Here is a 27,106-nt window from a genome sequence, read left to right as displayed (position 1 = left end):
GAGCTAGCTCCGATGTCCTGTGTATTTGAGCGACTGCGCATGCTCTATGGGCTTCACGCGGACCTTGTTCATTATTCTATTCTGCCCCTATTTTCTTCAATAGTGATGGCTTAAACCTGGTCTCCGGGTGAGGGGAGTGTGAGGGATTAGTCTCTCTTATGCGGGCGGCCATTTTTGGGTAGTTATTTGCAATGTAATCTCTACTGTTTAGCCTCTCTGTGTGTTAGAGAACGTTGTCAATCAGAAACCCTGCTGAATGTTATTCAGTGCTTAATGGTGATTGCTTGCTCTTATACAATACTTCTATAAGTCATGCATCTATGATTGGCATTTTATTTAAAAAATATACATATTGGTGTATTCGTTGGTGGTTCTGTTTTCTGAGATGGCTATGGATCATTGCTAATATGATCATATATTTTACTTGTATCCCCATATACATCATACCTGACACCCTTGTTTGTATGTTATTCTGTTTTTTGGTGTAAATTCCGAGGCGGAGTGGAAGCTTTTTCTGGCGCAGTGACCAGCTGGAGAGGGGAGGATTATATCTGCAACCATTTTAGACTAACATTACCACCGACACGTGTCATACAGATGAATTTCTCTGCCACAAGATGTTGCCGACCTGTGACTTACCACTAGATGATTGACTTTTCCCATTGAACGTTGTTAGTGTAACATTAACATTACCCCATAGTATATATTGGGTACATAACTTCGAGACTACTTTATAAAACCCACCCAAAGAAATAGCAACCAGCATCATTAATTATAATCTTGGATGGTTGCTAAGAATTGACAGTTAGCCCTCTGAGCGCTAACACTTTACTAAATTTCTGCTATTACGATAGGAGGTTGGGATACCCTCCGTGTGCCCAGCAGCTAGAGGCTATTTTTGTGCAACACAACCTTGAGCGCAAACCTCCCTTAAACTTTTGATTCTAGGCACCCTGCTTGCCAGATGAGGCTAGTAGAAAAAAGCTCAGAGGGCCAGACCAAATGATTCCGCGGGCCTTATACGGCTCCTGGGCCTGAGGTTCCTCTTCCCTGGTATACATAGACAGATTCTTGCATTAGCATGAGGAAGTATATAGGCTGCCATGGCCAAACAGAAGAAGTAGATTATGTTGGACTCACAGTCAGGCCCCATGGCTGTAGCGGTGTCTTGTGGTCTCTACAGAATATACACAGCACCCAATAGTCCCATGTGCAATTTTTTTTTTTACCCATACATCGAAAAGTGTGTGACCTGGTTGGGTAGGGGTTGGGACATGGTATAGTATGGTATAGAGAAAGTACAGCCCTACCGTTTGTCAGGTTTTGGGTGCTTCACGTCTTCAATTTCATTTGTCATGTTCAAAGCCCGATGGATTTTCTGTAAGTAACAAAATCAATTTTAAACATAAACAACGGAAAATATTGTGGCTTTGGCTGAAGGAAAAAAGATGAAGAATGGGTGAGAGCAGAAAGCACAGATAAAAAATACACACAGTATGGGTGAGATGTATTAAGTTTTGGGGAGAGATAAAGTGGAGAGAGATAAACTAGCAACCAATCAGCTCCTAACTGCCATGTTACAGGTTGTGTTTGAAAAATGACAGTTAGGAGCTGATTTGTTGGTACTTTATCTCTCTCCAAGGTTTAGTACATAGACCCTAAGGGAACAGCACAGCAAGGCAGTTTTAACAGACAACTATTAGTGACATATCATTATTATAAGGGTTACTATGAGTCCCTCCAATCCTTTGGTACTGAATTGTGAACACCCAATCTGCTGGCAATTAGTATCAATGGGTCGCAGTTTGTAAAACCCTAAATTGCAAGTTGCTTAGGGCAAACCGCCTGGTAAAACTGGATGTAAAAAGTACTGGATGTACACTATTCATTAAAATAAATGTAGAAATAAAAATAAAAAATCTTACCCATCTGTAACAGTACATACTCATCAATGGGTCTGGTTCTCTATGTGCGGGGCCCTGCACATTAAGATGCATGACCCAATGCTAGGACCCTCCTGTATGGATTCCCTGGCAAGTGCTGTATTTTTTATTTTTTTGCAAAAACTTGGGAATGGCCAGACCCACCGTGGTGTGTATATTTAGGCACACCCACAATGATGCAGCCACGCAGGTCCTTGACCAGATCCGGACTCCCAAATTTTAGCTGGTCTGTATTTAGTTATTAGAATTAAAATAGAATTGTCCCTGCGCTTATTTAATAATATTGTGAGATGGCAGAAATTAATAGTCAGGACTCAGTATTTACTGAAATACACATTATTTAATGAAAATCACACATGTATAAAAAAAATGTTGCATATTATTTCATTCTGACTAAAAACCAGTTGATAAAAATCAAAATTAATGAGTGTTTCAATAATAAAATTCTCAGATTTCCAAAAATCAATAAAATTGCATCCGCTATATAGAATATATAAAAAACACCAATTAATATAAACCCGGATTTATGGGTGTTTCAATAATCAATGTCCACGGACTTCCTGAGAACAGTAGTGCTTAATGGCTATAATGCAGGTATTTAATTTGTGTCCAAAGATTTTCCACTTTACAGTTTAATGACACCACTGTTTATCACAGATATAATGATATCTTTTCGCACTTATCTGCTAGATCAAATAGCGAATAGTTACCCAGTCACTTCAGCTCAAGACTTTTCACACACAGGGGGGTCCTTATAGATCCTGTGCTCAAGACCTCTATCCCCCTGGAGAGTCTCTCCGGATTACAGCTGTCTGTTATATGAATAGTCAGCGCTGACTCAAATCAGATTGTGCCTGCGGGCAACACTTGTAGCTGGCTGTCACTGCTGTTCAGTGGGGAAGAGCACACAGAGTCCGGAGCACAAGAGATTGGGTAACTATCTGCTATTTGATTCAGCAGACAAGTGCCAAAAGGTATCATTATATCTGTGATAAACAGCAGTGTAATTAAACTGTTCAAGCAGGACTATTATATTTGGCTAGAAGTGGAAAATCTATGGACACAAGTTAAATAACTGCATTATAGCCATTAAGCACTACTGTTCTCAGGAAGTCCATGGACACTGATTTTTGAAACATTTATCAATCCAGGTTTATATTAATTGGTGTTTATTATATACAGATACTCCTCAGTTAACAACCTACTCATTTAACAACTGCTGGGACTTACGATCAGCGCTCTGACTAGCTGGTTATGCGAAGTAAAACACAGTTACAGTATCAAGTTTGAGTTTCCTTTAGACCTTTTCTTTATTCAGAATAAATAAAAATGATTACCTGTATTAAGTATATATGGCTCCTCGTTTAGTGACCAATTTGTTTAACGACCTAGTCGTAGGAACGGAACTCGGTCATTAAGTGAGGAATGTCTGTATTATATATAAAGGATGCAATATTATTGATTTTTGGAAGTCCGTGAATATTTATTATTGAAACACTCATTCATTTTGATTTGTATCACCTGTTTTTTAGGAGGAATTAAATAATATGCAATTGAAGTGCAAATTTTTTTTTATACATGTGTGATTTGCATTAAATAATACGTGTTTTTGAGTAAGTACCGAGTCCTGAGTATTAATTTCTGCCATCTCACAATATTACTAAATAAGTGCAGGGACAATTCTATTTTCATTCTAGTTCTCTAAGGTGCATACACACGTAACGATTTTGTAACCAACGATTATCTGTCAGATTATCTGTCAGATTTTCCCTTGAAAAGTGAATGATTTTTGAAGTGTAATGAATGATTTTTACAATGATGAACGAAAAATGTTCCTTCCCTTAATGAAAATCGTTATGTTGGACAGTCTGAAATGAACTACAAACAAGAGCGCGCTTGAACGATTTTCATTCATCGTTATAACTCAGAAACTGAATGATTTTTTGAAAGATTAAATTATTTTTTTTCGTTCAAAAAATCGTTACGTGTGTACGCACCTTTAGTGTTTCAGCAATCACAAGCTTATATTAAGTCCCCTGCTGCTATTTTTTATTAATATACCTAATTAGGAAAAATCCTTAATTGTGTATACTCTAATTTTTCTAAATAGCGCTGAAGGCTTTGTCTTGTTTTTTGTATTTAGTTATGCTGAAACCATGCTCCAAGAAGAACATCATTAGTGTAAAATAAGTAGAAATGTAACTATTATAAATGTCAAAATATATTGTTTAAAACAAAAGTGTATTCCTTTGTGTACATCACACCAGTTTTCACATATTCAATGAGGTAGAATAATTGGATCATTTTTAAAATTTAAAAATCACTTTTTTTAATTTGAAAATTTGTCACATATCCTGATTTAAAGGTAATCAGGAATATACAGGCTGATACAAACATACTTGTCTACAAAGCGGTGATTATATGTTGCATTCAGGGGCGCCGATAGGGGGTGGGAGCGGGTACAGATTACCCGGGCCCGGGCTTCCTGGGGGGCCCGGCGGGGGCCCGGGTCCGACACCGCCCCCCCCTCCCTCACAGCAGCCCAGCACACAACGTGTGCTGAGCTGCAGTTGGAGACTGTTCGTGGCTGCTGAGCAGCAGCCACAGCAGTCTCCTATGCCTGTGCGGGGGAGGGATCACACTGATCGCGCCCCCCTGGCTTTGCGCCGGGCTGAGGGGGCTCAGAGCGCCCCCTATTACCACGCCCCCTATTACCGGGGCCCGCCTTCGCTCTTGGCGGCCCTGGTTGCATTATATACAGTACTACATATGTAAATACTATGCCCACACCCCAATTGTTTTTCTATGGGGTTTGTGTGTTATGCATCAAGTCATTAGAATACATATACTGTATAATACCTGCAGGCATTTTTTCTGCAACATTTTTATCAATGAATGTTACGTGTAATATTACATGTGAAGATGGGTTCGGTATATTATGTTGATATTGAATATGTCGAAATGTCCATAATATCGCCATTGACCATGTCAAAATCAGCATGTCGACACTGATGAAATGCTGACATGATGAGAATGTGAGTCTAACCCTAATGGTAAGCATAACCCTAACTCTAATGCAATATTGATATTTTATATGTCGACATTCTCCCCATGTCAGCATTCATTCAGGTGTCGACTTTTATGATGCTGACATTTTAACCATGTTAACATCATAACTGTCAACATTCAAGTGTTGACATTATGAATGTCAACACTGTTAATGTCAAGTTCATGACTGCAACGTGTAAATACAAGAAAAATAATGAAACATTTTTAATTGTTAGCAGGACTATTATTCTGGGGGTGGAGCTATAGAAAAACAAATTTCTATATAGGCTTGTCGACAATCTGGCTGCCTCTTCAGGGAGGAGGCAGTCAACTTGGCACAGCGGGGTAGACGTGATGCTGATATTACCGGCATTGTGTAGCTGGGGCGCAAATCGCATCATCGGCTCCCCCCAGACTGGCCACTGGTGTAAGGAGGGAGCAGACACCGGCGGGGGGTTTGGGCGGGTGGTGCCGACCGGTAGACTTTCCCACTCTTCCGGGGGGCCAGGAGCGACACCCGATTTTCAGGAGGCTCCTGGGAATTTTGGGAGAGTAGGCGAGTATGTTTATATATATATATATTATATATATATATTAATATATATTATATATACACATATATATCGTATTTAGAAAAGAAGGCACCCAAAAGGGACTTTAAGATAAAATTTCAGGAACTGAGTTCCTGCTGAAAAATAGCACTGATTGTTAGTCTTACCATGAAAGGGTCTAAACAATGATGTGTCTTATTCACGGGTGGTTTGTGTTTGTGGCTCAGGGTGCTGTTTTTCCTTTTACAAGACAAAAAGTGGTCTCCAGGCCCCCACTAAACAGGGAACACAGCGATAAAACTGCCCTCCCATATATCTCATTTACAGTAGATATCCACAAAATGACGATTTGTTTTTGGATATGGGCGTGAAAGTAAGCGTAACCTGAATTTAGGAATGCCCTCAATCTGCCCTGTTCAAAGCATTTAGTTTATTTGTCCAAAAACAAGCAATATTTTGAATTCAACAAATCCTTTCTCAAACAATATTTTTCTATGCATTTAATTCTGGAGTGCTTTTTTTCTGTAGATGTCTATTATTTTTTTTTCTGATTACTTGACTCACTCTTAAGATGTATATAAAAGGTAGGTGGCGCTGTGTGTCTGGAAATATATTTTCCCAGCATTACAGGCCTCACATAGGGAGGGCGTCAGTTTTGTGTCTGTGCACTTGTTGTGTAAAGGCCCCCGTACATCAGCAATTGATTGCAGCAATTGTGCAATCTGCAATCGATTGTGTATCAAAAATCTTTCCCTTTTTCAATCGATTGCAGATTAAAGAATTGCCACAATCGATTGAAAAAGGGAAAGATTTTTATACACAATCGATTGCAAAGTGCATGATTGCTGCAATCAGTTGCTGATGTATGGGGGCCTTTAGGTAGCCATGTAGTGAGCATATCCTTGTAAGAAAGGACAGATGAGTGATAGTAATGGTTTCTTAACAAAATTCCATAAAAAACTACAAATTAGCAGCAAATTAAAAGATACTTCAACATTTTTTCTCTGACTAAAAAAACACATTTTTATTTTATTTAAAAGTCAAACTGAATAAAAAAAAAAGTTATAGTTTGGGCTGTTTAATATTATTATTGTCATTGATGATGATTATTATTATTGTAATTTGATTATAATCCCATACATGTTTGTTTATATCCAGAGTATCAAGTCCATCTCTGTCTATATCTGCAGCTAGCCTTTATTTATTTATACTAATGTGCAGGACCGGTGACAAGGTGTACAATGGGACACTATACTCTATATTCTGAGTGGCCCATATCATTTAGGGACCTGCTAATACTGTTCAGGAGAGGGGCCAGCTGGGCCGAGGGCATCCCAGATGGTCCAATATTTGACCAGACCAGGTTATAACACTGCCTGTATTGCTATACTAGTAAGAATGATGAAGACATTAAGGGAGCCTTGTTAACGAGGCTACCAGCTGCCTATGTAGTCAACATCCTGCTCCAGACAACCTGTTTTTTTTCTTTGTGGTGCATCACATTATGTCACGACTTTGCGCCACTGACGGGAAGAAGAATCTTTAAAAGAATCAGGTGGCCAGAAGACAAAGGTGGCAAGAGGGGGTTGGAGCAAACTAGGGGGTATGGGGCCACAAAGAACCAGAGTAATAAAGCTGGAGAGACACAGGGGAGTGGTACTTGAGAGAACATTGATCGCTGGCTCTGGTGATAGACAGGGGAGATAAGGCACTGGAAACAGGGTGTAGTATGAAGCTAGAGAGACTTGTCGAATGGCACTAGAGACACAAAGGAGATGGGGAATGGGTCTGGAGAGAGACAGGGGTGATCGGGCTGGAGAGAAAGACAAAGGGGATGGGGCTGGAAAGACACAGGGATGGTGCTGGAAAGACACAGGGGTGGTGGTGCAGGAGAGAAACAGGGGGGATTGTTCTGGAGAGACAAAGGAGGATGAGGTTGGCGAGACATGGGGATTGAGGCTATAGAGACATGGGGATAGCACTGGAGAGACATGGGGAGGGTGGTGCTGAAGACAATATAGAGGAATGGTGCTGGAGAGACAAAGAGGAGAGTGGTGCTGGAGAGATACAGGGAATGGATTTGGAGAGACATAGGGGATGGCACTGAAGAAAACATAGATGCATGGTGCTGGAGAGTTATGGGAGATGAGGCTGGAGAGAACATGGAGGATGATGCTGAAGAGACACAAGGAGGATGTGTTGGAGAGAACATGGAGGGATTGGATAGACATAGGGAAGATGCTGGAGAGACATTGGGAATGGCACTGGAGAGACATAAGGGGTACCAAGGGACACAGGTGGGATTGTGCTATAGGAGTTATGGAACTAGAGAAACATAGAGGGGATGATGCTGGAGAGACAGGGAGGAAAAGGCTGGAGAAACCTGGAATGAAGTTGGAGAGACATAGGGAGGGTGGTGCTGGAGTCAAACAGTGGGGATGGTACTGGAGAGACAGCTGGGATAAGGCTGAAGAGAACATGTAGGGAAGGTTATAGAGAGACATGGAAGATGGAGCTGGAGATAACATGGAAGGATGGTCCTGGAGAGACACAGGGGGAGGGGCTAGAGAGACAAAGGGAGGATGGTGCTGGAGAGAACATGGGGAGATGTGGCTGGAGAGATCATGGATGGGATTGGACAGAACAGGGGTGGGGTGAGGATGATTAGCCACAGGGGGTGTGAGGCTGGAGATACACAGGAGAATTGCATTGTAGAGACACGCGATTGCAAAAAAAAGACAGGGTGTGCTGGAGATTGTTATAGGGGATGGTGCTGGAGAGACAGGAGGTTGGTATTGTAGAAACAGATTGGGGATAGTAGAAGAGAGAACATAGAGAGATGGGGCTGGAGAGAACAGATGAATGTGGTTTGTAGAGAATATGGAGGGATTGTGCTCAAGAGACACAGATAAGAAGAAGAAGAAGAAGAAGGAAGAAGAAGAAGAAGAAGAAGACCAAATTAGTAAAATATAGTTTAATACAAAATTGTTTAATTAGGGATGTTCACAGTTGCACTGACCCAAAATGTCTGTTACTATGTGTCGAGCCCCATGCAATTGAAGGATTTGACCTGCCATAAATTGTGATGGCAGATACAAAACTACCAGAGTGACAGATCCAAGGCTACCACAGCAATTCAATAGTGCTCCTCTGTGGACACATCTGCTCTGAAAAGCAGCTGGGGACTGCTACTTTTGCTGCTACTGTAATTAGTAGCGCAAAAGTTTACACAGTGGGAGTTTGACCTGGCATTATTACTGCACATGCGTGAACTGAGGTCATGCATGTGTATGGACAGAGGCTGAGAGATCCAAATGGATACCTTATCGCAACCTGAACCTCTTTACCTTAGCAAAGATCCGGGCTCCGGGAAGTAATGCCATCTGAAGTCAGATAACGCATTCACTACGACATATTTCACTTTCAGAACTTGAGGAATTTAGGTTCCCATACTATTATTTGGGGTGGCGAGGTACAAAGTGTCTGTGCTGTGGGAGGAGATATTGAATGGGTAGTTATTAAAGACATGTGGAATATACTGTTTCCATATGTATATTGGACTATTCAGCTTGATGAATAGGTCCCTAAGTAGTATCTTGGTGAATCTTGGATGTATGATGATGACATTAGCTATATTCCTACGCAAACAGGCAACTTCCGTAACACAAATGTATCAGACCCCGAGATTTCTGTTGCCGGGCCAGCTGGAATAAGCATCGTACTTACCTAGTTGTTTTTTTACTTCCCTCAAGGAGAGTTCCAGAAGGAGATATAGGGGCATATTAAATTTGAGGCGAAAAGTCAGAGGTCGGACTTTTCACCATCATCGCCGTTTTTGCAGGGCATAAAGTATCGGGTGTGTGCCCGCTTATCCCCGTATTCAGTTAGGAATTGGCGAAAACAGGATCCTGCGGAAAGGTAAGTATCGAAAAGTCCTGTCACTTTTGGGGAAATCAGCATGTCACCCCCCCAAAAGATGGTCTGACATGAGGGATCACTATGGGTACCACCGATTTGGCCTGCTGAAGGTAATTGGGGTTTTTAAACAGCCACAAGTGTGTCCTCTGGCTATGGCATTATCCCCCTGCTAGTAAAAACCCAATGCTGGTTCTAAAAATACGGGTGACCCCTATCAATATTTTCCCCGTAGTTTTAGACCAGGGCCAGCTCCAAGAGCCCGGTGCTGGTTCACTAATTACAAGGGACCCCTACACATTTAGGGCCTGATTCAGACCCACTCGGGAGCGGCTGTCCGCTCGCAAGTGGGTCGATGTTCTGGACTGAGCATGCGCACGACGGAGGGAGCTCCGTCGTGCGCATGCGCCAGACGCGACGAGCGAAGGAAAGTCCTTCGCTCGTTGTGTCTGATCAAAGGGGGCGTGTTGATTGACAGCACGCCCCCTTTGGTAGGCGTGACGGGGCGTGCCTCCCTGACGGGGGCGTTCCCACGGGAACGCCTCCCGTCAGAAGCCGGCCCACTGACATCACTAGTGACGTCAGTGGGAGTGATTTTGGCTCTGATAGAGCCAAAATCACTCCGGAGCTTGCGGCCATCAAACTGCACGCTCGTATAGCCTGTGGGTGGTGACCCACAGCTATACGAGCGTCCTGGAGGACGCTCCATTTTCATGGAGGCCGGCCCTCATTCAGAGCGTGCGCTCTGCTCAGAGCGTACGGCTCTGAATGAGGGCCTTAGTTCCCTGTAATTTTTGAACCATGGCCGGCTCAAAGAGCCTGAAGCTGGTTATGCTGGGGGGGGGACCCTACGCATTTTTTTCTATCTGATTCTGTCAAACATAATTCTTAGTAATTTCAGTGTTTGATTTGAAAAACTCTCACAAATTCCAGCGATGCCAGTCATGTTTAAACTCTGCAAAAATACAATTCTTAGTAAATTTACCCTTATGACTCTAGTACAGCATACTTACAATTATGCAAAATAATGTCACTTGACTTGCTGCCCATTTGGACAACAAAAAAGTTGTGCAGACAAAAATGTACAGTTAAAAAGAATAGGACAAAAACAAACTGTAAAAACCTAATAGATACACAGGTATGATCAGATTTGGATCATCATTTCTAATTGCAGTAACATTATACTGACACATTTACATGATGGGTGCAAATAAATGTGTCCCAAAGAGAAGAAAATTAGTTGTGTTTCAACTTCAAATTTTCCAAATGTTAGTGACATAAAAAAGCGGACATAATGCCTGATTCATTATCGATCGCAACTGCGATTATGCACACAGACCGCCAATTGTTGCGTAATGCGCATGCATCGCAATGCACAAGAGCAAAGGCTCCACTGCGATCACACTGCAGTAACTACGCAGACCCATCGCAGAGGGATTGACAGGAAGGGACCGTTTGGGGGTGGGAATGGGAGGGGGGTATGGCAAAACGCAGGCGTGTCAGTGCGTTTGAACACCGTTACAGGAGTATGCACTTCGATGGCATGCGCAGCTTGAGCTTTCACTGCGTTCGATGAGGTTAGTAAATTCTGAGTAAGGTCACCCCTGTTGTAATTGTGCGTCAGGCTCCGATGGTCCTCGATGTTACCGATGGTTTTGCAGACTTGCAATGTATTACGGATGTGAGTAGGGGGAAGTGGGTGTCCTTATGTTATGCTGCAACGGCATTGCGATTGCAAACATTAGCATATTTTTGCAGTGGGTCTGCGTGTGTAATCGCAGCTGCGATCGCAATAGCGATCTGTAATGAATCCGGCCCATGGTTTGAAGTAGAGATGAGCGGTTCGGATTCTGTGGAATCCGAACCGCTCCGAACATTGGGGATCCGAGTCCACCCGAACCCTGTTCGGGTGTTCACCGCCTGACTCGGATCCCCGTCTGGGGCCGAACGGCGGTCGCCTCATGTCGGATTCTCACTAGAGAATCCGACATCAGGGCTCCTATTGTGTAGGGCAGAGCGCTGTGATAGCGGTCTGCCCTACACAGACACAAACACACAGCCGCCAGCGGCAGCTGTGTGTTTGTTACAGCAGCCAATGAGAGTCACACAGACTCTCATTGGCTGCTGCACGGAGGGAGCCGGCTGGAGCTCACACATGAGCTCCGTCTTCCGGCTCCCTCCTCAGCATGTGACAGCAGAGCGGACGGCGCGGGAGCGGGGATACAGGTAAGTTTTTTTTTTTACTTGTGTAAGAGCCGGGGGCGCTACTGGAGGGGGTCTGCTACTGGGGGTGCTGGGGGGCCATACTACTGGGGGGGCTATACTACTGGGGGGGCTATACTACTGGGGGGGGTCTGCTACTGGGGGGGCATACTACTGAGGGGCCTGCTACTGGGGGGGCCATACTACTGAGGGACCTGCTCCTGGGGGGGCCATACTACTGGGGGGTCTGCTACTGGGGGTGCGGGGGGCCATACTACTGGGGGGGCCTACTACTGGGGGGGCTATACTACTGGGGGGCTGCTACTGGGGGGGTCTGCTACTGGGGGGGCCATACTACTGGGGGGGCCTGCTACTGGGGGGGCCATACTACTGGGGGGGCATACTACTGGGGGGGGCATACTACTGGGGGGGCTGCTACTGGGGCAGCCTACTACTGGGGGGGGGCTGCTACTGGGGCAGCCTACTAATGGGGGGGCCTACTACTGGGGGGGAATACTACTGGGGGGGCATACTAGAGGGGGGCTACTACTGGGGCAGCCTACTACTGGGGGGGCCTGCTACTGGGGCAGCCTACTGCTGGGGGGGCCATACTACTGGGGGGGCCATACTACAGGGGGGGCATGCTAATGGGGGGCATGCTAATGGGGGGCATACTACTGGGGGGGCCTGCTAATGGGGGGCATACTACTGGGGGGCATTCTACTGGGGGCACTGCATAGGGGACCCTACTACTAAGGGGACTGCATAGGGGGCACCACTGCTGGGGGCATTGTGTAAGGGACACCACTACTGTGGGCATTGTGTAAAAGGGTCACTACTGTGGGCATTGTGTAAAAGGGTCACTACTGTGTGTCGTAACATAAATAAGAGACACTACTTTATGTTGTAATGTGAATCAGACCCTATGTGCGGTGTAATGTGAATAAGATTGTGCACTGTGACTCCTTGGGCCGTAGCCCACTATGTAAACAAGTACTGTGACTCTGCTGGCCGTACCCCATTGGGTGGGTGCACAACTTTTCATTTCTGCCACTGCTGTGTGGCAATGTGTCATAGATGTGCTTTATACTGTGGTGTCTGTGTCGTTGTGCCGCTGCTTTGTCGCTTAGTAACCAGTCAGCTCACTGCAACCTTTGGCCAATAATGTTGAAAACAATATTATAAGCTGTGATATGGTCTAAATTGACTGGAAATTAATGTTATTGAGGTTAATAATACTCTAGGAAGAAAAAAAAGACCAATTTATGTGATTTTAGCTTTTTTTTTCAATTTTTGTAAAAAAATCCAAATCCAAATCCAAAGCCAGTCACCGCAGTTTGGCAAATCCAAATCCAAAGCCGGACGACGAATTAGAACCAAATCCAAATCCGGCAAAAATGGTCCGGCGCACATCCCTAGTTTGAAGTATGCTTTATGCTGCGTGAGTAAATTAAAAAATTATAGAATAGTTCTTAAAATAGCGATCATCTCTGTACTTCTTAGTTTTGTTTCAAAATACATTTAAATTATATATTATTCTTACAGATATCCTTTTGAAGAGTACATTTCATGAACAGAATATATGATAGTAAGGAAGTGTTAGGTCCGTGTGTGTATACTGCTATATTGCAATCTTTGGCCCTCATTCAGAGCCGTACGCTCTGAGCAGAGCGCACGCTCTGCATGAGGGCCGGGCTCCATTTTCATGGAGCGTCCTCCTGGACGCTCGTATAGCTGTGGGTCACCACCCACAGGCTATACGAGCGTGCATTTTGATGGCCGCGATGGTCGTGACCATCGCGACCATCGAAATTGCGAGCTGGAGCCTGCGGTTGAGGTTTTCAACCGCAAGCTCCGGAGTGATTTTGGCTCTATCAGAGCCAAAATCACTCCCACTGACATCACTAGTGATGTCAGTGGGCCGGCTTCTGACGGGAGGCGTTCCCGTGGGAACGCCCCCGTCAGGGAGGCACGCCCCCGGCACGCCCACCAAAGGGGGCGTGCTGTCAATCAACATTGACAGCACGCCCCCTTTGATCGGACACAACGAGCGAAGGAAAGTCCTTCGCTCGTCGTGTCTGGCGCATGCGCACGACGGAGCTCCCTCCGTCGTGCGCATGCTCAGTGCAGACCATCGACCCACTTGCGAGCGGACAGCCGCTCGCGAGTGGGTCTGAATCAGGCCCTTTGTTTTTACTAGAGATGAGTGGTTCGGTTTTACTAAAAACCTGTACTTTGGGGTTCTGAGACATACCGAGTCTCAGCTCGGATTACTTTGGGGTTCTGAGACATACTGAGTCAGCTTAGAATACTTTGGGGTTCTGAGACATACAGAGTCTCAGCTCAGATTACTTTGGGGTTCTGAGACATACAGAGTCTCAGCTCGGATTACTTTGGGGTTCTGAGACATACCGAGTCTCAGCTCGGATTACTTTGGGGTTCTGAGACATACCGAGTCTCAGCTCGGATTACTTTGGGGTTATGAGACATTCCGAGTCTCAGGTCGGATTACTTTGGGGTTCTGAGACATACCGAGTCTCAGCTCAGATTACTTTGGGGTTCTGAGACATACAGAGTCTCAGCTCAGATTACTTTGGGGTTCTGAGACATACCGAGTCTCAGCTCGGATTACTTTGGGGTTCTGAGACATACCTGGTCTCAGCTCGGATTACTTTGGGGTTCTGAGATATTCCGAGTCTCAGCTCGGATTACTTTGGGGTTCTGAGACACTCCGAGTCTCAGTTCGGATTACTTTGGGGTTCTGAGACACACCGAGTCTCAGCTCAGATTACTTTGGGGTTCTGAGTCATACCGAGTCTCAGCTCGGATTACTTTGGGGTTCTGAGTCCTGACTCGGGTCTTCTCACAAGTTTGGAACTCAATCTAAAAAACAGATTTTGCATATTTTGAATTGCATTCATGTTGTTCCCTCCTGATTTCAGGTGCTGTGAGGTGGTCAAAATTGATTGGAACTAAATGTTATTGATGTTAATAATAATTAATACTATAGGAACACAAACAGGTCCAAAATACATGATTTTAGCTGTTTTTATAATTTAAAAAAACAAAAAACAAAACCGAACCAAAGCATTTGAGGGTGGTTTTGCCAAAACCAAAACATGATGATGATTTAGAACCAAAAGGCCTGCACACATTTTTACAGCTTTTTAATGCAGATATTTATCTCCACACATAATTTTTATATAATAATATATAATAAATGCAAAAGTAATGTTTTATTAAATGCCTCTCCTTAGAAATAAAAACTTACCTGACTAGTATGTAACCAGTATTTGAATCTACGGCGTCTCCTGATGCGAGGCAAAACTAAATAGTAGACAACTCTTTCAACCAATGAGGTGAGAATCGAGCCACAGAAACCAATACAGAGGAGGACAAACAGCCCTGAAAAATGGTAAATTCCCATCTGCAGTGTCTGTAGGACATAAACAGAAGAATATCATAAGCATTATTCACACTATATCACACTCATAGACAAATAAGCTCTCTTATTTGTTATTCTGTATTTTTCTCAAACTCGGTCCTCAGGACCCCAAACAGTGCATGTTTTCCAGGTCCCCTCTAAGAATCAAAAGTGATATATTTATCTCCACCTGTGGATCTTTTAAAATGTGTCAGTGAGTAATGACTGCACCTGTGCACCTGCTGGGTGACCTAGAAAATGTGACTTGTGTGGGGTCCAGAGGACCGAGTTTGAGAACCACTGACTTAGGCTGGCCACACACTAGACCAACTTTCATCCAACCATCCAACTAATTGATTGGTTGGAATGAAAATCTGGTAAGGTATGGGAGTAAATGATGATCAGCAATTTGCTCCTAAATGCCCTAAAACAGATGAAAATAGTCGTTCAGACACGTTTGTTAAATGTTTGATCTAAACAATTTGCAAATTGCTGATTGTCATTTGCTTTCAAACCTTACCAGATTTTCATTCCAACCAATAAACTAGTTGGCTGGTTGGACAGATAATCTTTAGATGTGTGGCCAGCTTCAGAATAAAAACAGTAACATCACTTTTAATTAAAACAACTAAGGGCCTGATCGGAGATGTATGCTAAAGCTGCCGCTACTGCATCTGTGTATGCAGCTGCTATGCGAAATATGCAAATGACGCTGCTGCCAGGATATGTATTGAAACACCCACCTACGGCTTTGCAAGTCCATCTGCGTACAAAGATGCAGCACCAGTCGCAGATCCTTCGATTATCACAGTTCTGAGTAACCCTATGGCTACTCAGAATGGCTGCGGGAACTGAGACGATGGAGCCACTCTCAGTGTGTACTAGATTGCAGACGCAGACTGTGACACGTCCCCGACACACCTACGTTCTTTGCTGCCACTCCCCCAAATGCTCCCTGCATGTCAATCACACTGCAATTAAAAGTTACTGCGAGCTAATATGGTCATGTACCTTGATGCATGTGTAGTGCGCAGTTTACCGATAATCGCTCAACTGCAGATATATTGACATTGTGTACAAAGGGCCTGATTCAGAGCCGCTCGTAAGCGGCCGCTCGTTCGCTCTGAGCGATGTTCGCACAACTGCGCATGCGTATGGGTCGTAATGCGCATGCGCAAACCAGTCATTGCGGTCGGAAATCGTGCGCTCGCAAAACAGCGAGGGGCTGCTAATTTGATTGACAGAATGTACCATTTGTGGGTGGTAACAGGGGAAGGTGCTTGAAAACGTAGTGGAGATCCGAACGCAGGCGTGCCTAACGGTCAAAAGGGCGTTTAACAGGAGTGCATAATTAGTAAAGGAGCATCATCGGCCACGTCACTTGGTTGTCTTTTAGCCTGAACTGCTCGCAGTGATAGCGGTAAGAAAAACCTACCACAAGCACTGCGAGCAGTTCAGATGCCTTTCAATGTACCCGATTAATCTAATAAATACCGGAGATGACGTGTGATGCGAACGGCAAAGGGGCATCGTTACAAAATAGCGAGCGCATTTTTCGTTCGCTCGCTCAGACATAGAGGCGTCAACAAAACGCAAAGAGCGAGCGCTCAATTTAAATAACCGGCCCCTTTTTTGGAACGACCGTCCGCAAATAGGGTCCGGCTCTGAATCAGGCCCAAAGTGCACAATTTCCAAGTGCCCATCTTCATTTCATAAGCTGCTAAAGTGAAATGACAAAGTCATATTCCATCCTTTCCTTTATGCCCTCCCCATGTTGCATTTCATTCCACACAAAGGGGCATATTCAACTGGGTGCGAGAAAAGCAAAAAACCTGCACCTGCAAGGTTTTTCCTGCAGGTGCTGGTTTTTGCTATTCAATTAGGTGCATTTTTTTTCCTATTTTGCACACCGGGAGGTTATTATACTCGCACCTCCAGTGCAAATGTGATTTTATTCTAAAATCACTATTTTTAGGAAAAATCAGTGGGACGATCTGGGACCCTGGCGTCACCCCTCCTAATGACTAATTAAGCTTTTGGAATCTTTAAATTAGCTTAATCAGTCAGAAATTACTCACCTTCCGAAGTGCTGTCTTCTGCATCCATCATTGGGACCCGGACTCTAGCAGCAGCGGTGAGTATGTCAGTGTGTGTGAGTGTGTATGAGTGAGTATGAGTGAGTGTGTGTGTGCGAAAGTGTGTGTGTGTCTCCCTTTGTCAGTGTGGGCACTGGGAGAACTACATCTCCCAGCAACCCTTGCCCCTCCCACCAGCCCAGGAGCCTCCCAGCAGCCCCCGGGACTCCCAACAGCCCCCTCTCCAGTGAGAAGATAGAGGGGAGGCCACCGGGAACCGCGGACACCACCGAAGACCCCCAGGCAGGTAAGTGCAGAATTTTTTAAATGTTTTTTTTACACGGTGCAGAGTTTTCAGAGCTGAAAACTCCGCGACCACTTTTTAAAATTGGATACCGCGGGTATCGGGAGCACGCATACCCGCGGTATTCCATAATTGGGCGCAAGGTTTTTTACTTCGCTAAACCTCGCGCCCATTTGAATATGCCCCAAGGTTTCCATGGAATGGGGATGACTACATTTAGCTGTGGATTTAACGTTAACATTTATGAATAAAACGTTAACTCCTTAATTTGTACCTCAACGACTAGACCTATTTTCATGCTTTATGTGATGTGTATGTTATTGTTTTACGGCTGTCAAAGCAGCACTGACCTGTCAAGACATGGACTCCACAAGACCTCAGAAGTTGTCCTGTGGCATCTGGCACCAAGACAATAGCAGGAGCCTTTAAGTCCTGTAAGTTGCAAGGTGGGTTTCCATGGCTGTGACTTGCTTTTCCAGCACATCCCACAGATGCTCAATTGTATTGAGATCTGTGGAATTTGGAGCCTTGAACTCTTTGCCATGTTCCTCATACCATTCTTCAACATTTTTTGCAGTGTAGCATTGCATATTATACTGCTGAAAGAGCACACTGCCATCAGGGAATACCATTGCCTTGGTCATAGGTGGTACGTGTCAAAGTAATATTAATGGCAGGACCCAAGTAGAACATTTCCTAGAGCATCACACTACATCTGCTGGCTTGCCTTCTTTCCATAGTGCATCCTGGTGCCATCTCTTCCCCAGGTAAACGATACACATGAACCCATCCGTCCACATGATGTAAAAGAAAACTTGATTTGTCAAACCAACCCAGGTCACCCTTCTTCCATTGATCCATGGTCCAGTTTTGATGCTTACATGCCGATTGTAGGCACTTTGGTTGGTGTATAGGAGTCAGCATGGGCACTCTGACCAGTCTGTGGTCAGAGTGCATACATACTGAAAATCTTATTGGAAAACAGCGCTACAATGGATGTGGGGGTTGCTAACAGATTGTTTGACTGAGCTGCAGGGTCTAATTAGGGTAACCCGTCCCTAGGTAATCGAGCTATACATAAGAAGGAAGATCCGTGCTCAACAGATAAATCAGTACTTTTAGTAGTGATGCAATAGCTACCAAAAAAGTGTGTGTGAGACCAATTCCTATTGTTTATTTTAATAGTACTCCTGATTGATGTATGTTGTTATATATATAATATATATACACATTTCTCTCCAATAGTGCATGCAATTTTTTCTATTTTATTCTATTTTTCCATTTTTTCCATTCGTTTATATATCCGTATAGTTTTATATGAGTGTGTGGGAATACAGATAATTCGCATGCTGTAAAATATTGTGACGTACCACTGATTACCTCTGAGTAACAACATACATCGATCAGGAATACTATTACTCCTAAATATGACCTAGTGTGTTAAAATAAACAAGTACAATAGGAATTGGTCTCACACACACTTTATTGGTAGCTATTGCATCACTACTAAAAGTACTGATTTATCTGTTGAGCGCGGATCTTCCTTCTTATGTATACTGTAGAGTGCATAAATACACTGGGCCAAAAAAATATGTGAATTGTGGTGCACAGTTGTTTGGGGCTGGTGGTGGTTTATCCACACAACATGGTACAGCTTGACCTTCTTAGATTTACTGAACTAGGTAGAAAAAAATAAGCAGTATAAAAACAGGATATAACAGGTGTAACAGTAGTAATGATGCAGCTTTAGGGTACCACTGGGTGATGTAGTGCGCTGGATGTCTTAGTGTTAAATGCACCAGAGGATGGCAGTACTATGCCCCTTAACTATAACAGTGGTAGTATAGTATACTTGTGGTGAGATAGTAGGCCCTGCACAGCTATTAGTGTGGGACAGTCTCAGAGTCTAATCCATTTGGCAAGAACAGCAGGGAAAAAGACGCGCCAATAGCAATGTTGATAGCCTTCTGCAATCTAGAAATGTTCACATAACACATAGTCGTAACTATAGATAGGACAACTGCAAACATTCCACCAGCTTCTCCTGCTCTGCTTCCAAATAATTGACTGATGTTTGGTCTCTTACTAGTCAACACCTTCAATGGTGTCTTGTCTTTTACTGACACTTTAGGTGATCGATTTTTCACGCTCTTTTGAAGAAGCACAGAGAAACGGGCAACATTGAGGACCGTAGACACAGTGGTTGGCCAAGGAAAACTGATCAGATGAAAGACACTTCCCTCTGAAATCGGAAGATGTCCTGTAGTGCCATCAGCTCAGAACTGGTGAGGACCAAGGTACACTCATCTACTGTTCGGAGAAGTCTGGCTAGAAGTGGTCTTAATGGAAGAATTCCGGCCAAAAAGCCATACCTTCGACGTGGAAACAAGGCCAAGCGACTCAACTATGCACGAAAACATAGGACTGATGAGTCAAAATTTTAATATTTGGCTGTAACAGACGGCAGTTTGTTCGCCAAAGGGCTGGAGAGCGGTACAATAAGAAATGTCTGCAGGCAACAGTGAAGCATGGTGGAGGTTCCTTGCAAGCCTACATCCACAGAAGATCTGTGGTTAGTTCTCCAAGATGTTTGGCACAACTTCCCTGCCGAGTTCCTTCAAAAACTGTGTGCAAGTGTACCTAGAAGAATTGATGCTATTTTGAAAGCAAAGGGTGGTCACACCAAATATTGATATGATTTAGATTTATCTTCTGTTCATTCACTTTGCATTTTGTTAATTGATAAAAAAATCTATTAACACTTATTTTGCAGCATTTTTCCATACCTGTCTAATACTTTTGCACGGTACTGTATATGGGGGCCAGGAGGCCAGTGTCCAGACCTGCGGTCAGGCAGGGAAGGAGGACCACAAATCTCTAAGGCTGTTTGTGTGAAGCTGTAGCAGCCAAGCTGCAGGCTGGGTTCATACTTGAAGGAGGCAGGGGGGACCACTAAAGACTGTATGAGGCCAAGAGGCTCTGTCTATACCTGTGAGAGACATGACTGAGAATTTTGAGAGAATGTGTTACATTTGTGGACTAGCTGCCCATAATAGTCAGGGTTCAAGAAGTGAGGTAGTGCCCTGAATGTGGGGCTAGCAGGGGCATAGCTATAATGGATGCAGGGTGTGTGGGGCACACGGGCCCCTGGATCCAGGGGGGCCCACACCACACAGCCTGCACCCATAAAAAACGTACCTCTCTGGAGTCCCACGTCAGCTCTGTGCCTGAAAAATCAGCTGGAAAATGGCCACCGTGGCCATTTTCCCGCCGTCTGCACATGCGCAGTACAGGGAAAATGGCCGCCACGACCATTTTCCCGGTGACCTGTGTATGCACTATAGATTCTGGGCACTCTCTAGTGCCCAGAGTCTATAAGTGTGGAGCTGGCCTTGCACCGCTCAGTGCGCAGACGGATGGAGAGGAGGGGGCCCATGTCGGAGACTGCACATGGGCCCCCTCCTCCCTAGAAACGCCCTTGGGGGTTAAGTTTATTATTTTATCCTGAAATACTGACAGTACCATTTACTTTCATTTAAACCTGAAAAGCCACGTGTGGGTCTGTATTATGCACCTACTCACTGCACCACTGACCACTCTACTGAGCTAATTACCCCAAGTTATTGCAATTCAATGTCAAAATATCTTTAGAACTACAATGGAATCATGTTATGTGGTCAGAGAAGACAAAAATTTAACTTTTTGGCCATGCACACCATCACCATGTTGGGAGATAAAAAGGGACAGCATACAAAGAAAAGCACTAGTTGATACCCACTATCAAATATGGTGGTGAATCAGTGATGCTTTGGGACTGTTTACAGCTAGTGGAACAGAGGTTCTTGTGAAACTCAATGGCATAATGATTTCCACTCTACTGTATACAATGAGATTTTAGGATAAAATCTGCCACCCTCTGTCAGAAAGGCTGAAACTGGCAGGTTGGTGGACCTTTCAGCAAGATAATGACCCCAAACACACATCAAAATCTACACTGAAATAGAAATACATAATCAAAGATTCACAATGGTCCTCTCACTCTTCAGATTTTAACCCATTGAAAACCTGTGGTGAGTATTGAAGAGGGCAGTCCACCAGCAGCCTCTGAAGAATATAAAGTAAAGGGGCCTATCCATTAGATGACTTTTTAAACGATCTGACCAAAACCAGGAGGTTTTGGATGCATCGTTCAGAAAATCGTCCAATGGATAGCTGGCAAGGACCAGCGATGCGCGTGCACGCTGGGTTCTTGCCGACCCCGACTACCTACCGAACATGCTGGTCAACCTGATGACGCTTGTCAGGTTCCACATGTTCGCAGATAAGGAGGTCGGTCTCCTGCACTGATTGACGTCAGTGAACGCCATTCAGTGCAGGCACCGCACCCGGTGACCTGAAGGACTGAACGCTGGACGTTTGGTTTTTCAGGTCACGTAATGGATAGGCCCCTTAACTGGAAAAGTCCCACATGAAGGAGTGGTTCTAGATCCTGCAACAAGTGCTTCAGCCCGTTAAGAATTACAGAAAGCGTCTCTGTGCTATTATTTGCACCAGGGGAGGCATCACTATATAATATGGGTGCAAATATTTTTGGAACCTATGTTTTTTCAAACAACTGTGCTACAAAAGAAAAGCTTTTTTTGGTTCCAAAACACAGTGGGAAAATAAAAACTATGCAGCTTACTACTTATACCTGAAATATCACTTATTGCATATGTGGTTTATTTTATATATTGCTTTTAGCTTATTTCCATGAAGGAACATTTGTAGAGTTGATTATATGTACAATACAATATATACATATACACTATATATATGGGACTTACTAAAACTGAATTCATATCAGTTTCTGTTCATTCACAGCTTGTGGATTTGAAACTTGTTTGATTACATTTTAAATAATTTTTTCAACCAATTTTATTTTTTACACAATCTTTATGAATATAGCTGGGGCCCTTCTCGTAAATAAAACTTATATAACAAATAAAGTAAATCAATATAGAGTTATACAGTATAAGGCCTTCTATAACCACTCCGGTTTCGTAGGTCTACCATTGAAGAAATAAGAAATAATATTGCATTACCTAGAGTGAAAAAGCTTAGATTGATGGCTAATGAACCTGTGTATGGGTGTAAAAGGTATTACCTACAAATCCCGGCAGCGGCTGCCCGGCAAGGGTGAAAATCCAGATCATCAAAAGGTAAGTATCGCTAATCTAATTCTACCCCCTAACCCTCCCTTAGGAGTGCCTAACCCTAACCTCCCTCCCAAGTGCCTAACCCTAAACCCCCCCTAAGTGCCTAAAACTAAACCCCCCTTCCCCGCAGCCTAAACCTACATCTCCCGGGGGGTGCCTAACCCTAACCCTCCCTACCCCTAGCCTAAACCTAACCCTCTCGGGGGGGGTTGCCTGACCCTAAGTCCCCCCGTGTGCCCTAAAACCTAACCCTCCCCCCGTTTGGTATGCCCGGCGTCCGTCTTCCGGCGTATGGATAATGACAGGCGTCGAGTTTTTGACGCCTGTCATTAGTACCACGCCGGGATTAGAGAGTCGGGAAGCCGGCGGTCTGTATTTAGACCGTCGGCTTGCTGACTACATCCCCTGTGTACAGTCCCCAAAGCAAGCTATGGGGACTGCAGAAAACATCTGAAATTGGAGGGATCACAGGCCATATCTGTATTATGTAGGACAAAGCAAGGATAACCCCTTTCTTGAGCAGAACAAGCTCATCACTGTTTAATAAATAGACCCCTACCCAAATTGCTAGACAATACTGTAGTTATTTTGTTTTATTTCTACTACATGTTTTATCTCTGAGTAGCAGGTACATGCAGCCAGGGTAGGCAGAGCCTCCCCTGTCATACTCCCTCCCCTATCATACTCCTATCATGCTCCAGAGTTGTTATATAAGAACTGTGTTTTTATACACGTTTGCCCCCCCAGCCATTGACCTCACCGCACATCACTGGGACTAGTGTACTGAAAGATTACTAATAATTTATGTAGTGGATCAGCTTTATTTGAAAAGACTTTTGTGGTCTGATTACTAAGCCTTGGATGGAGAAAAAGTGAACGGAGATAAAGTACCAGCCAATCAGCACCTAACTGCCATGTTACAGGCTGTGTTGAAAAATTACAGTTAGGAGCTGGTTGGTTGGTACTTTATCTCCATCCAAAGCTTAGTAAATAAATAGACCCCTTTATAACTAAACATATAGCACTGATTAAATTAAAGGTATCCTAATTGTATGTCTAGTAAGCTGGGTGATCTTTAACTAAGAATAACTTACATTAAGCTCACACTAAACTTGGATAGAATTGTATATAGTGTTACCTCGGTCACAGCAAACACCCGTTTCCCACAGGGCACCATTTTGTACCACTTGTCGTGCAGAGTGTCCATGAACCCAGATGATTTGTAGCGGCTGATAAACTCGGATATATTCGAGGTTAGGGCAGAGTTTTGGGGAAGACCAATCCCGTAACCTGTGTAGAAATGAAAAGACATGCTCAGAGTCATCTTTTCTCTTTGTGTATAACATAATTTATTTTCTGCCATCTAAAACTTCCACCTTGTGTTACCTTCAATGGCAAAGGGTTTTCCCACAGTCAGCAATTTACAGTCTGAGTCTATGGATACCTCATAATCCAACAAAGCTTTGTCCATGATGAAAGCATTTAGAGTTGGAGGGTCCGTTCTAAAAAAATAAAAGATAGTTCTAAAACAATAAAAGATACAATTGATTTTTGTTTTTATTCATCTTTAAAAGGAGTCATGAACCATGAAACGAAGGGAGTATTAATATGATTTATGTTCTGTTAATGCAGCAAAATCTATATTACTGTATAATATTAGTATGTTTGCTTCACAGTTACTTCATGTTGTATGCTGTGATATGATAGGAGAATCAGGCATTAGTTTTCTGTATGCATAACCATCTCATGCTTGACCACATCTTTAAATTCCTCTCCAGTCCTGGAGGGCGCAGCCCTGTCCGATGGGCGGGGAGTGGCTCCACAATCGCATCATTGTGGCTCCACCCTCAGCTGTTCAAAGAAGCCATCCACATCATTTAATAGCTGAGGGCGGGGCTAGTTGATGCATTTCAATGCGAATCGTATCATCCAATCTCTGGTCTGCCCACTTCAGTGGGAGACTTTAGGCCTGATTCAGACCCGGTCCAAGCGCTGAGCGCTGAGCGCTCGCAACCGGGTCGTGCGCATGTGCGAGACCCGGCTACCGACGGGCAATCTGTCGCTCCGGGTCTCACACCAAAGGGGGCGAGCTTTCGATGTTGAGTGACAGCTCGCCCCCTTTGGTGGGCGGGCCGGGGGGGTGGCTGCCCAAACGAAGGCGTTCCCATGAGAACGCCTGCCATTTAGGGGCGGCCCCACTGACATCACGAGTGATGTCTGTGGAGAGATTCCAGGCTCTGTTAGAGCCGAAATCTCTCTGGGGCTTGCGGCCACGAGACCCTACCACAAGGGTCTCGTCGCAAGCCCGATGGTCGCGATGGTCTTGACCATCGCGACCATCATCATGGCCACTCGCAATAGCTGTGTGTGGTCATTCACAGCTATGCGAGCGGCCAAGAGGCCAATCCAAAAAAAAATAAGCCCGGCCCTGATTCAGAGCGAGCGCTCTGTCAGCGCGAGCGGCTCTGAATCAGGCCCACTGTTGGAAGACTGGGAGAGTCCAACTAAATTCCAGAGTCTATGGCCATTGCGGGAGATTTGGCAAATATGAACCATCTACGTAGTGCCTCATCTCCTGTAAGCTGTATGTAATCCTGTATGCGTGGCCATCAGAACAGTGCTACTTCTCATGTTGCACATGCTTGCTGCAATTCTAAGCACCATTATAGCTCAATATGATTGCATGCGTTAAATTTGCCGTTATGCATGTAAAATTGCGATTAAGATAACAAAGGACAGCTCTTCCGACAAAGACCAGTTTTTTTGCGATGAGAGGACTTCCGGGTTTATGACCCACAGGAATATTGTGAAAGGAAGCCCATAGGCTTCTATTAGGCAAGGCCATCTATAGATGGCGTTCCCTATCAGATACAAGTGAAACTTTCTGGAGCTTTCAACATATGGGAAATGCGGTTAAACCACTGAAAACGGCAGTTTTCAGAGTTTTGACAGCATTTTAGCATTGGTACATCCCGCCTAATGTCTAAAAATGATCACACTGTAATATTAACAAACAGTACAATTATTTATGTTCTATTTGCTGGCTGTATATCTTAGTATTTGCTGTTTTACTGTAAATATAGGCCTGATTCAGAGTTGTACGCTATACCAATATTTGCGCATTTGAGCGATTTTTTGCTTTTGAGCATGCGCAATATGCCAAGGCAAGTCTCACTGTGCACACGCGAGCTGTAGTGCGAGACAGCATTTGCAAGGTCTCCATGATCCCACAATGTCCTGAGTAGACCACTGCGATAGATGGTCGTTCCTGGGTGGAGTCAGAGAGGTGAACGAAAAGAAGCTGATCCGTGGGCGTGTTATGGGAGTTTCAAGGGTGTGTCTCAGATCGCAGCTGCATTTTCAATCGCAGATCTACAGTTCCAGAGGACATTTTTAAAGAGATAGTGACCTGGAGTCTGTGCAGCATAGAACTTACTGAAGCAGTTGATGTACATATATGGTGGTGGATCTGCACACAAGATAGATGAAGGAAGTGGGTGCAGCCGCATTTGGACAGTCCGTCGCAAAGTATTTCAGACGAGCAGTCATGTTTCTGTACATAAATTGCGATCACAATCGCAGCTGCGAATGCAATAGCATACAAATCTGGATCAGACCCTATGTACTGTACCACTTGTCTTGAAATCTATGCAGTTCTCCAAATCTGTGTTTGGTATGTATATAAATTAGGGGTGAGCGGGTTCGGATTTCTGAAATCCGAACCCCCCCGAGCCCCCCCGATCCGAGTCCGATCCGAGTCAGGCTCGACTTTTCCCGCCTGACTCGGATCTGACATCGAGGCAAAACGTCTTCATCCCGCCTTCCGAGTCTCGCGGGTTTTGGATCCTATATAAGGTACCCGCGTCGGCGCCATTTTCTCACTCGGCTGTGGACAGTGAAGAGGGAGGGTGGGAGTTAGTGCTGTGTAGTGTAGTGTAGTGTAGTGTAGTGTTGCTGTTGTCCACTACTTCAAAGTCCATAGGGGCTGGCTGTGTTGTGCTGTGCTGCTGTTGTTAATAGGGGCTGTGTCCACTACTTCAAAGTCCATAGGGGCTGGCTGGACTGTGTTGTGCAGTCAGTTCTCCATAGGGGCTGTGTCCACTCCAAAGTCCTGTGCAGTGTCCCAGTCCTAAAGGGGTGCTGTAGTGTTGTCCAGGGGGTGCTCTGTCCATCAGGGGTGCTCCCCCCAAGTGCTAAAAAAATAATATATTTTCTGTGTTTGTGAATTGTGTGCGCAGTAGCCGCACGTGCATCAACAAAGTAGTGCCAAGCGTGCGCCTGTGTCATAAGTAAAGGGCCGGCTGGCTTGACCGTTAAAGGGTGCTGTAACCCCCGAAAGTACACTCCAGTCCAAACCAAAAAAAAATTATTTTCTGTGTTTGTGAATTGTGTGCGCAGTAGCCGCACGTGCATCAACAAAGTAGTGCCAAGCGTGCGCCTGTGTCA

The 27,106-nt window shown here is 44.4% G+C and overlaps 1 protein-coding gene across 1 annotated transcript in view; it reads right to left on the bottom strand.

Annotated features, from left to right (window-relative positions):
* Positions 1-27,106, bottom strand: part of GRIN3B (glutamate ionotropic receptor NMDA type subunit 3B) — a 46,652-nt gene that overhangs the window by 4,966 nt on the left and 14,580 nt on the right. The window contains exons 5-8 of the mRNA XM_088460307.1: positions 24,047-24,162; positions 23,799-23,950; positions 14,931-15,095; positions 1,311-1,378 (exon numbers count right to left, since the gene is read on the bottom strand). Of these exons, the coding sequence (XP_088316433.1) occupies positions 1,311-1,378; positions 14,931-15,095; positions 23,799-23,950; positions 24,047-24,162 (501 nt within the window). The remainder of the gene's footprint in view (positions 1-1,310; positions 1,379-14,930; positions 15,096-23,798; positions 23,951-24,046; positions 24,163-27,106) is intronic.

This window comes from Taudactylus pleione, unplaced genomic scaffold (assembly GCF_031769625.1).
Source record: "Taudactylus pleione unplaced genomic scaffold, aTauple2 ptg000044l, whole genome shotgun sequence".
NCBI classification, from domain to species: domain Eukaryota; kingdom Metazoa; phylum Chordata; class Amphibia; order Anura; family Myobatrachidae; genus Taudactylus; species Taudactylus pleione.
The sequence above is the reverse complement of the archived record's forward strand: the minus strand, read 5'-3'. Positions and strand labels throughout refer to the sequence as shown.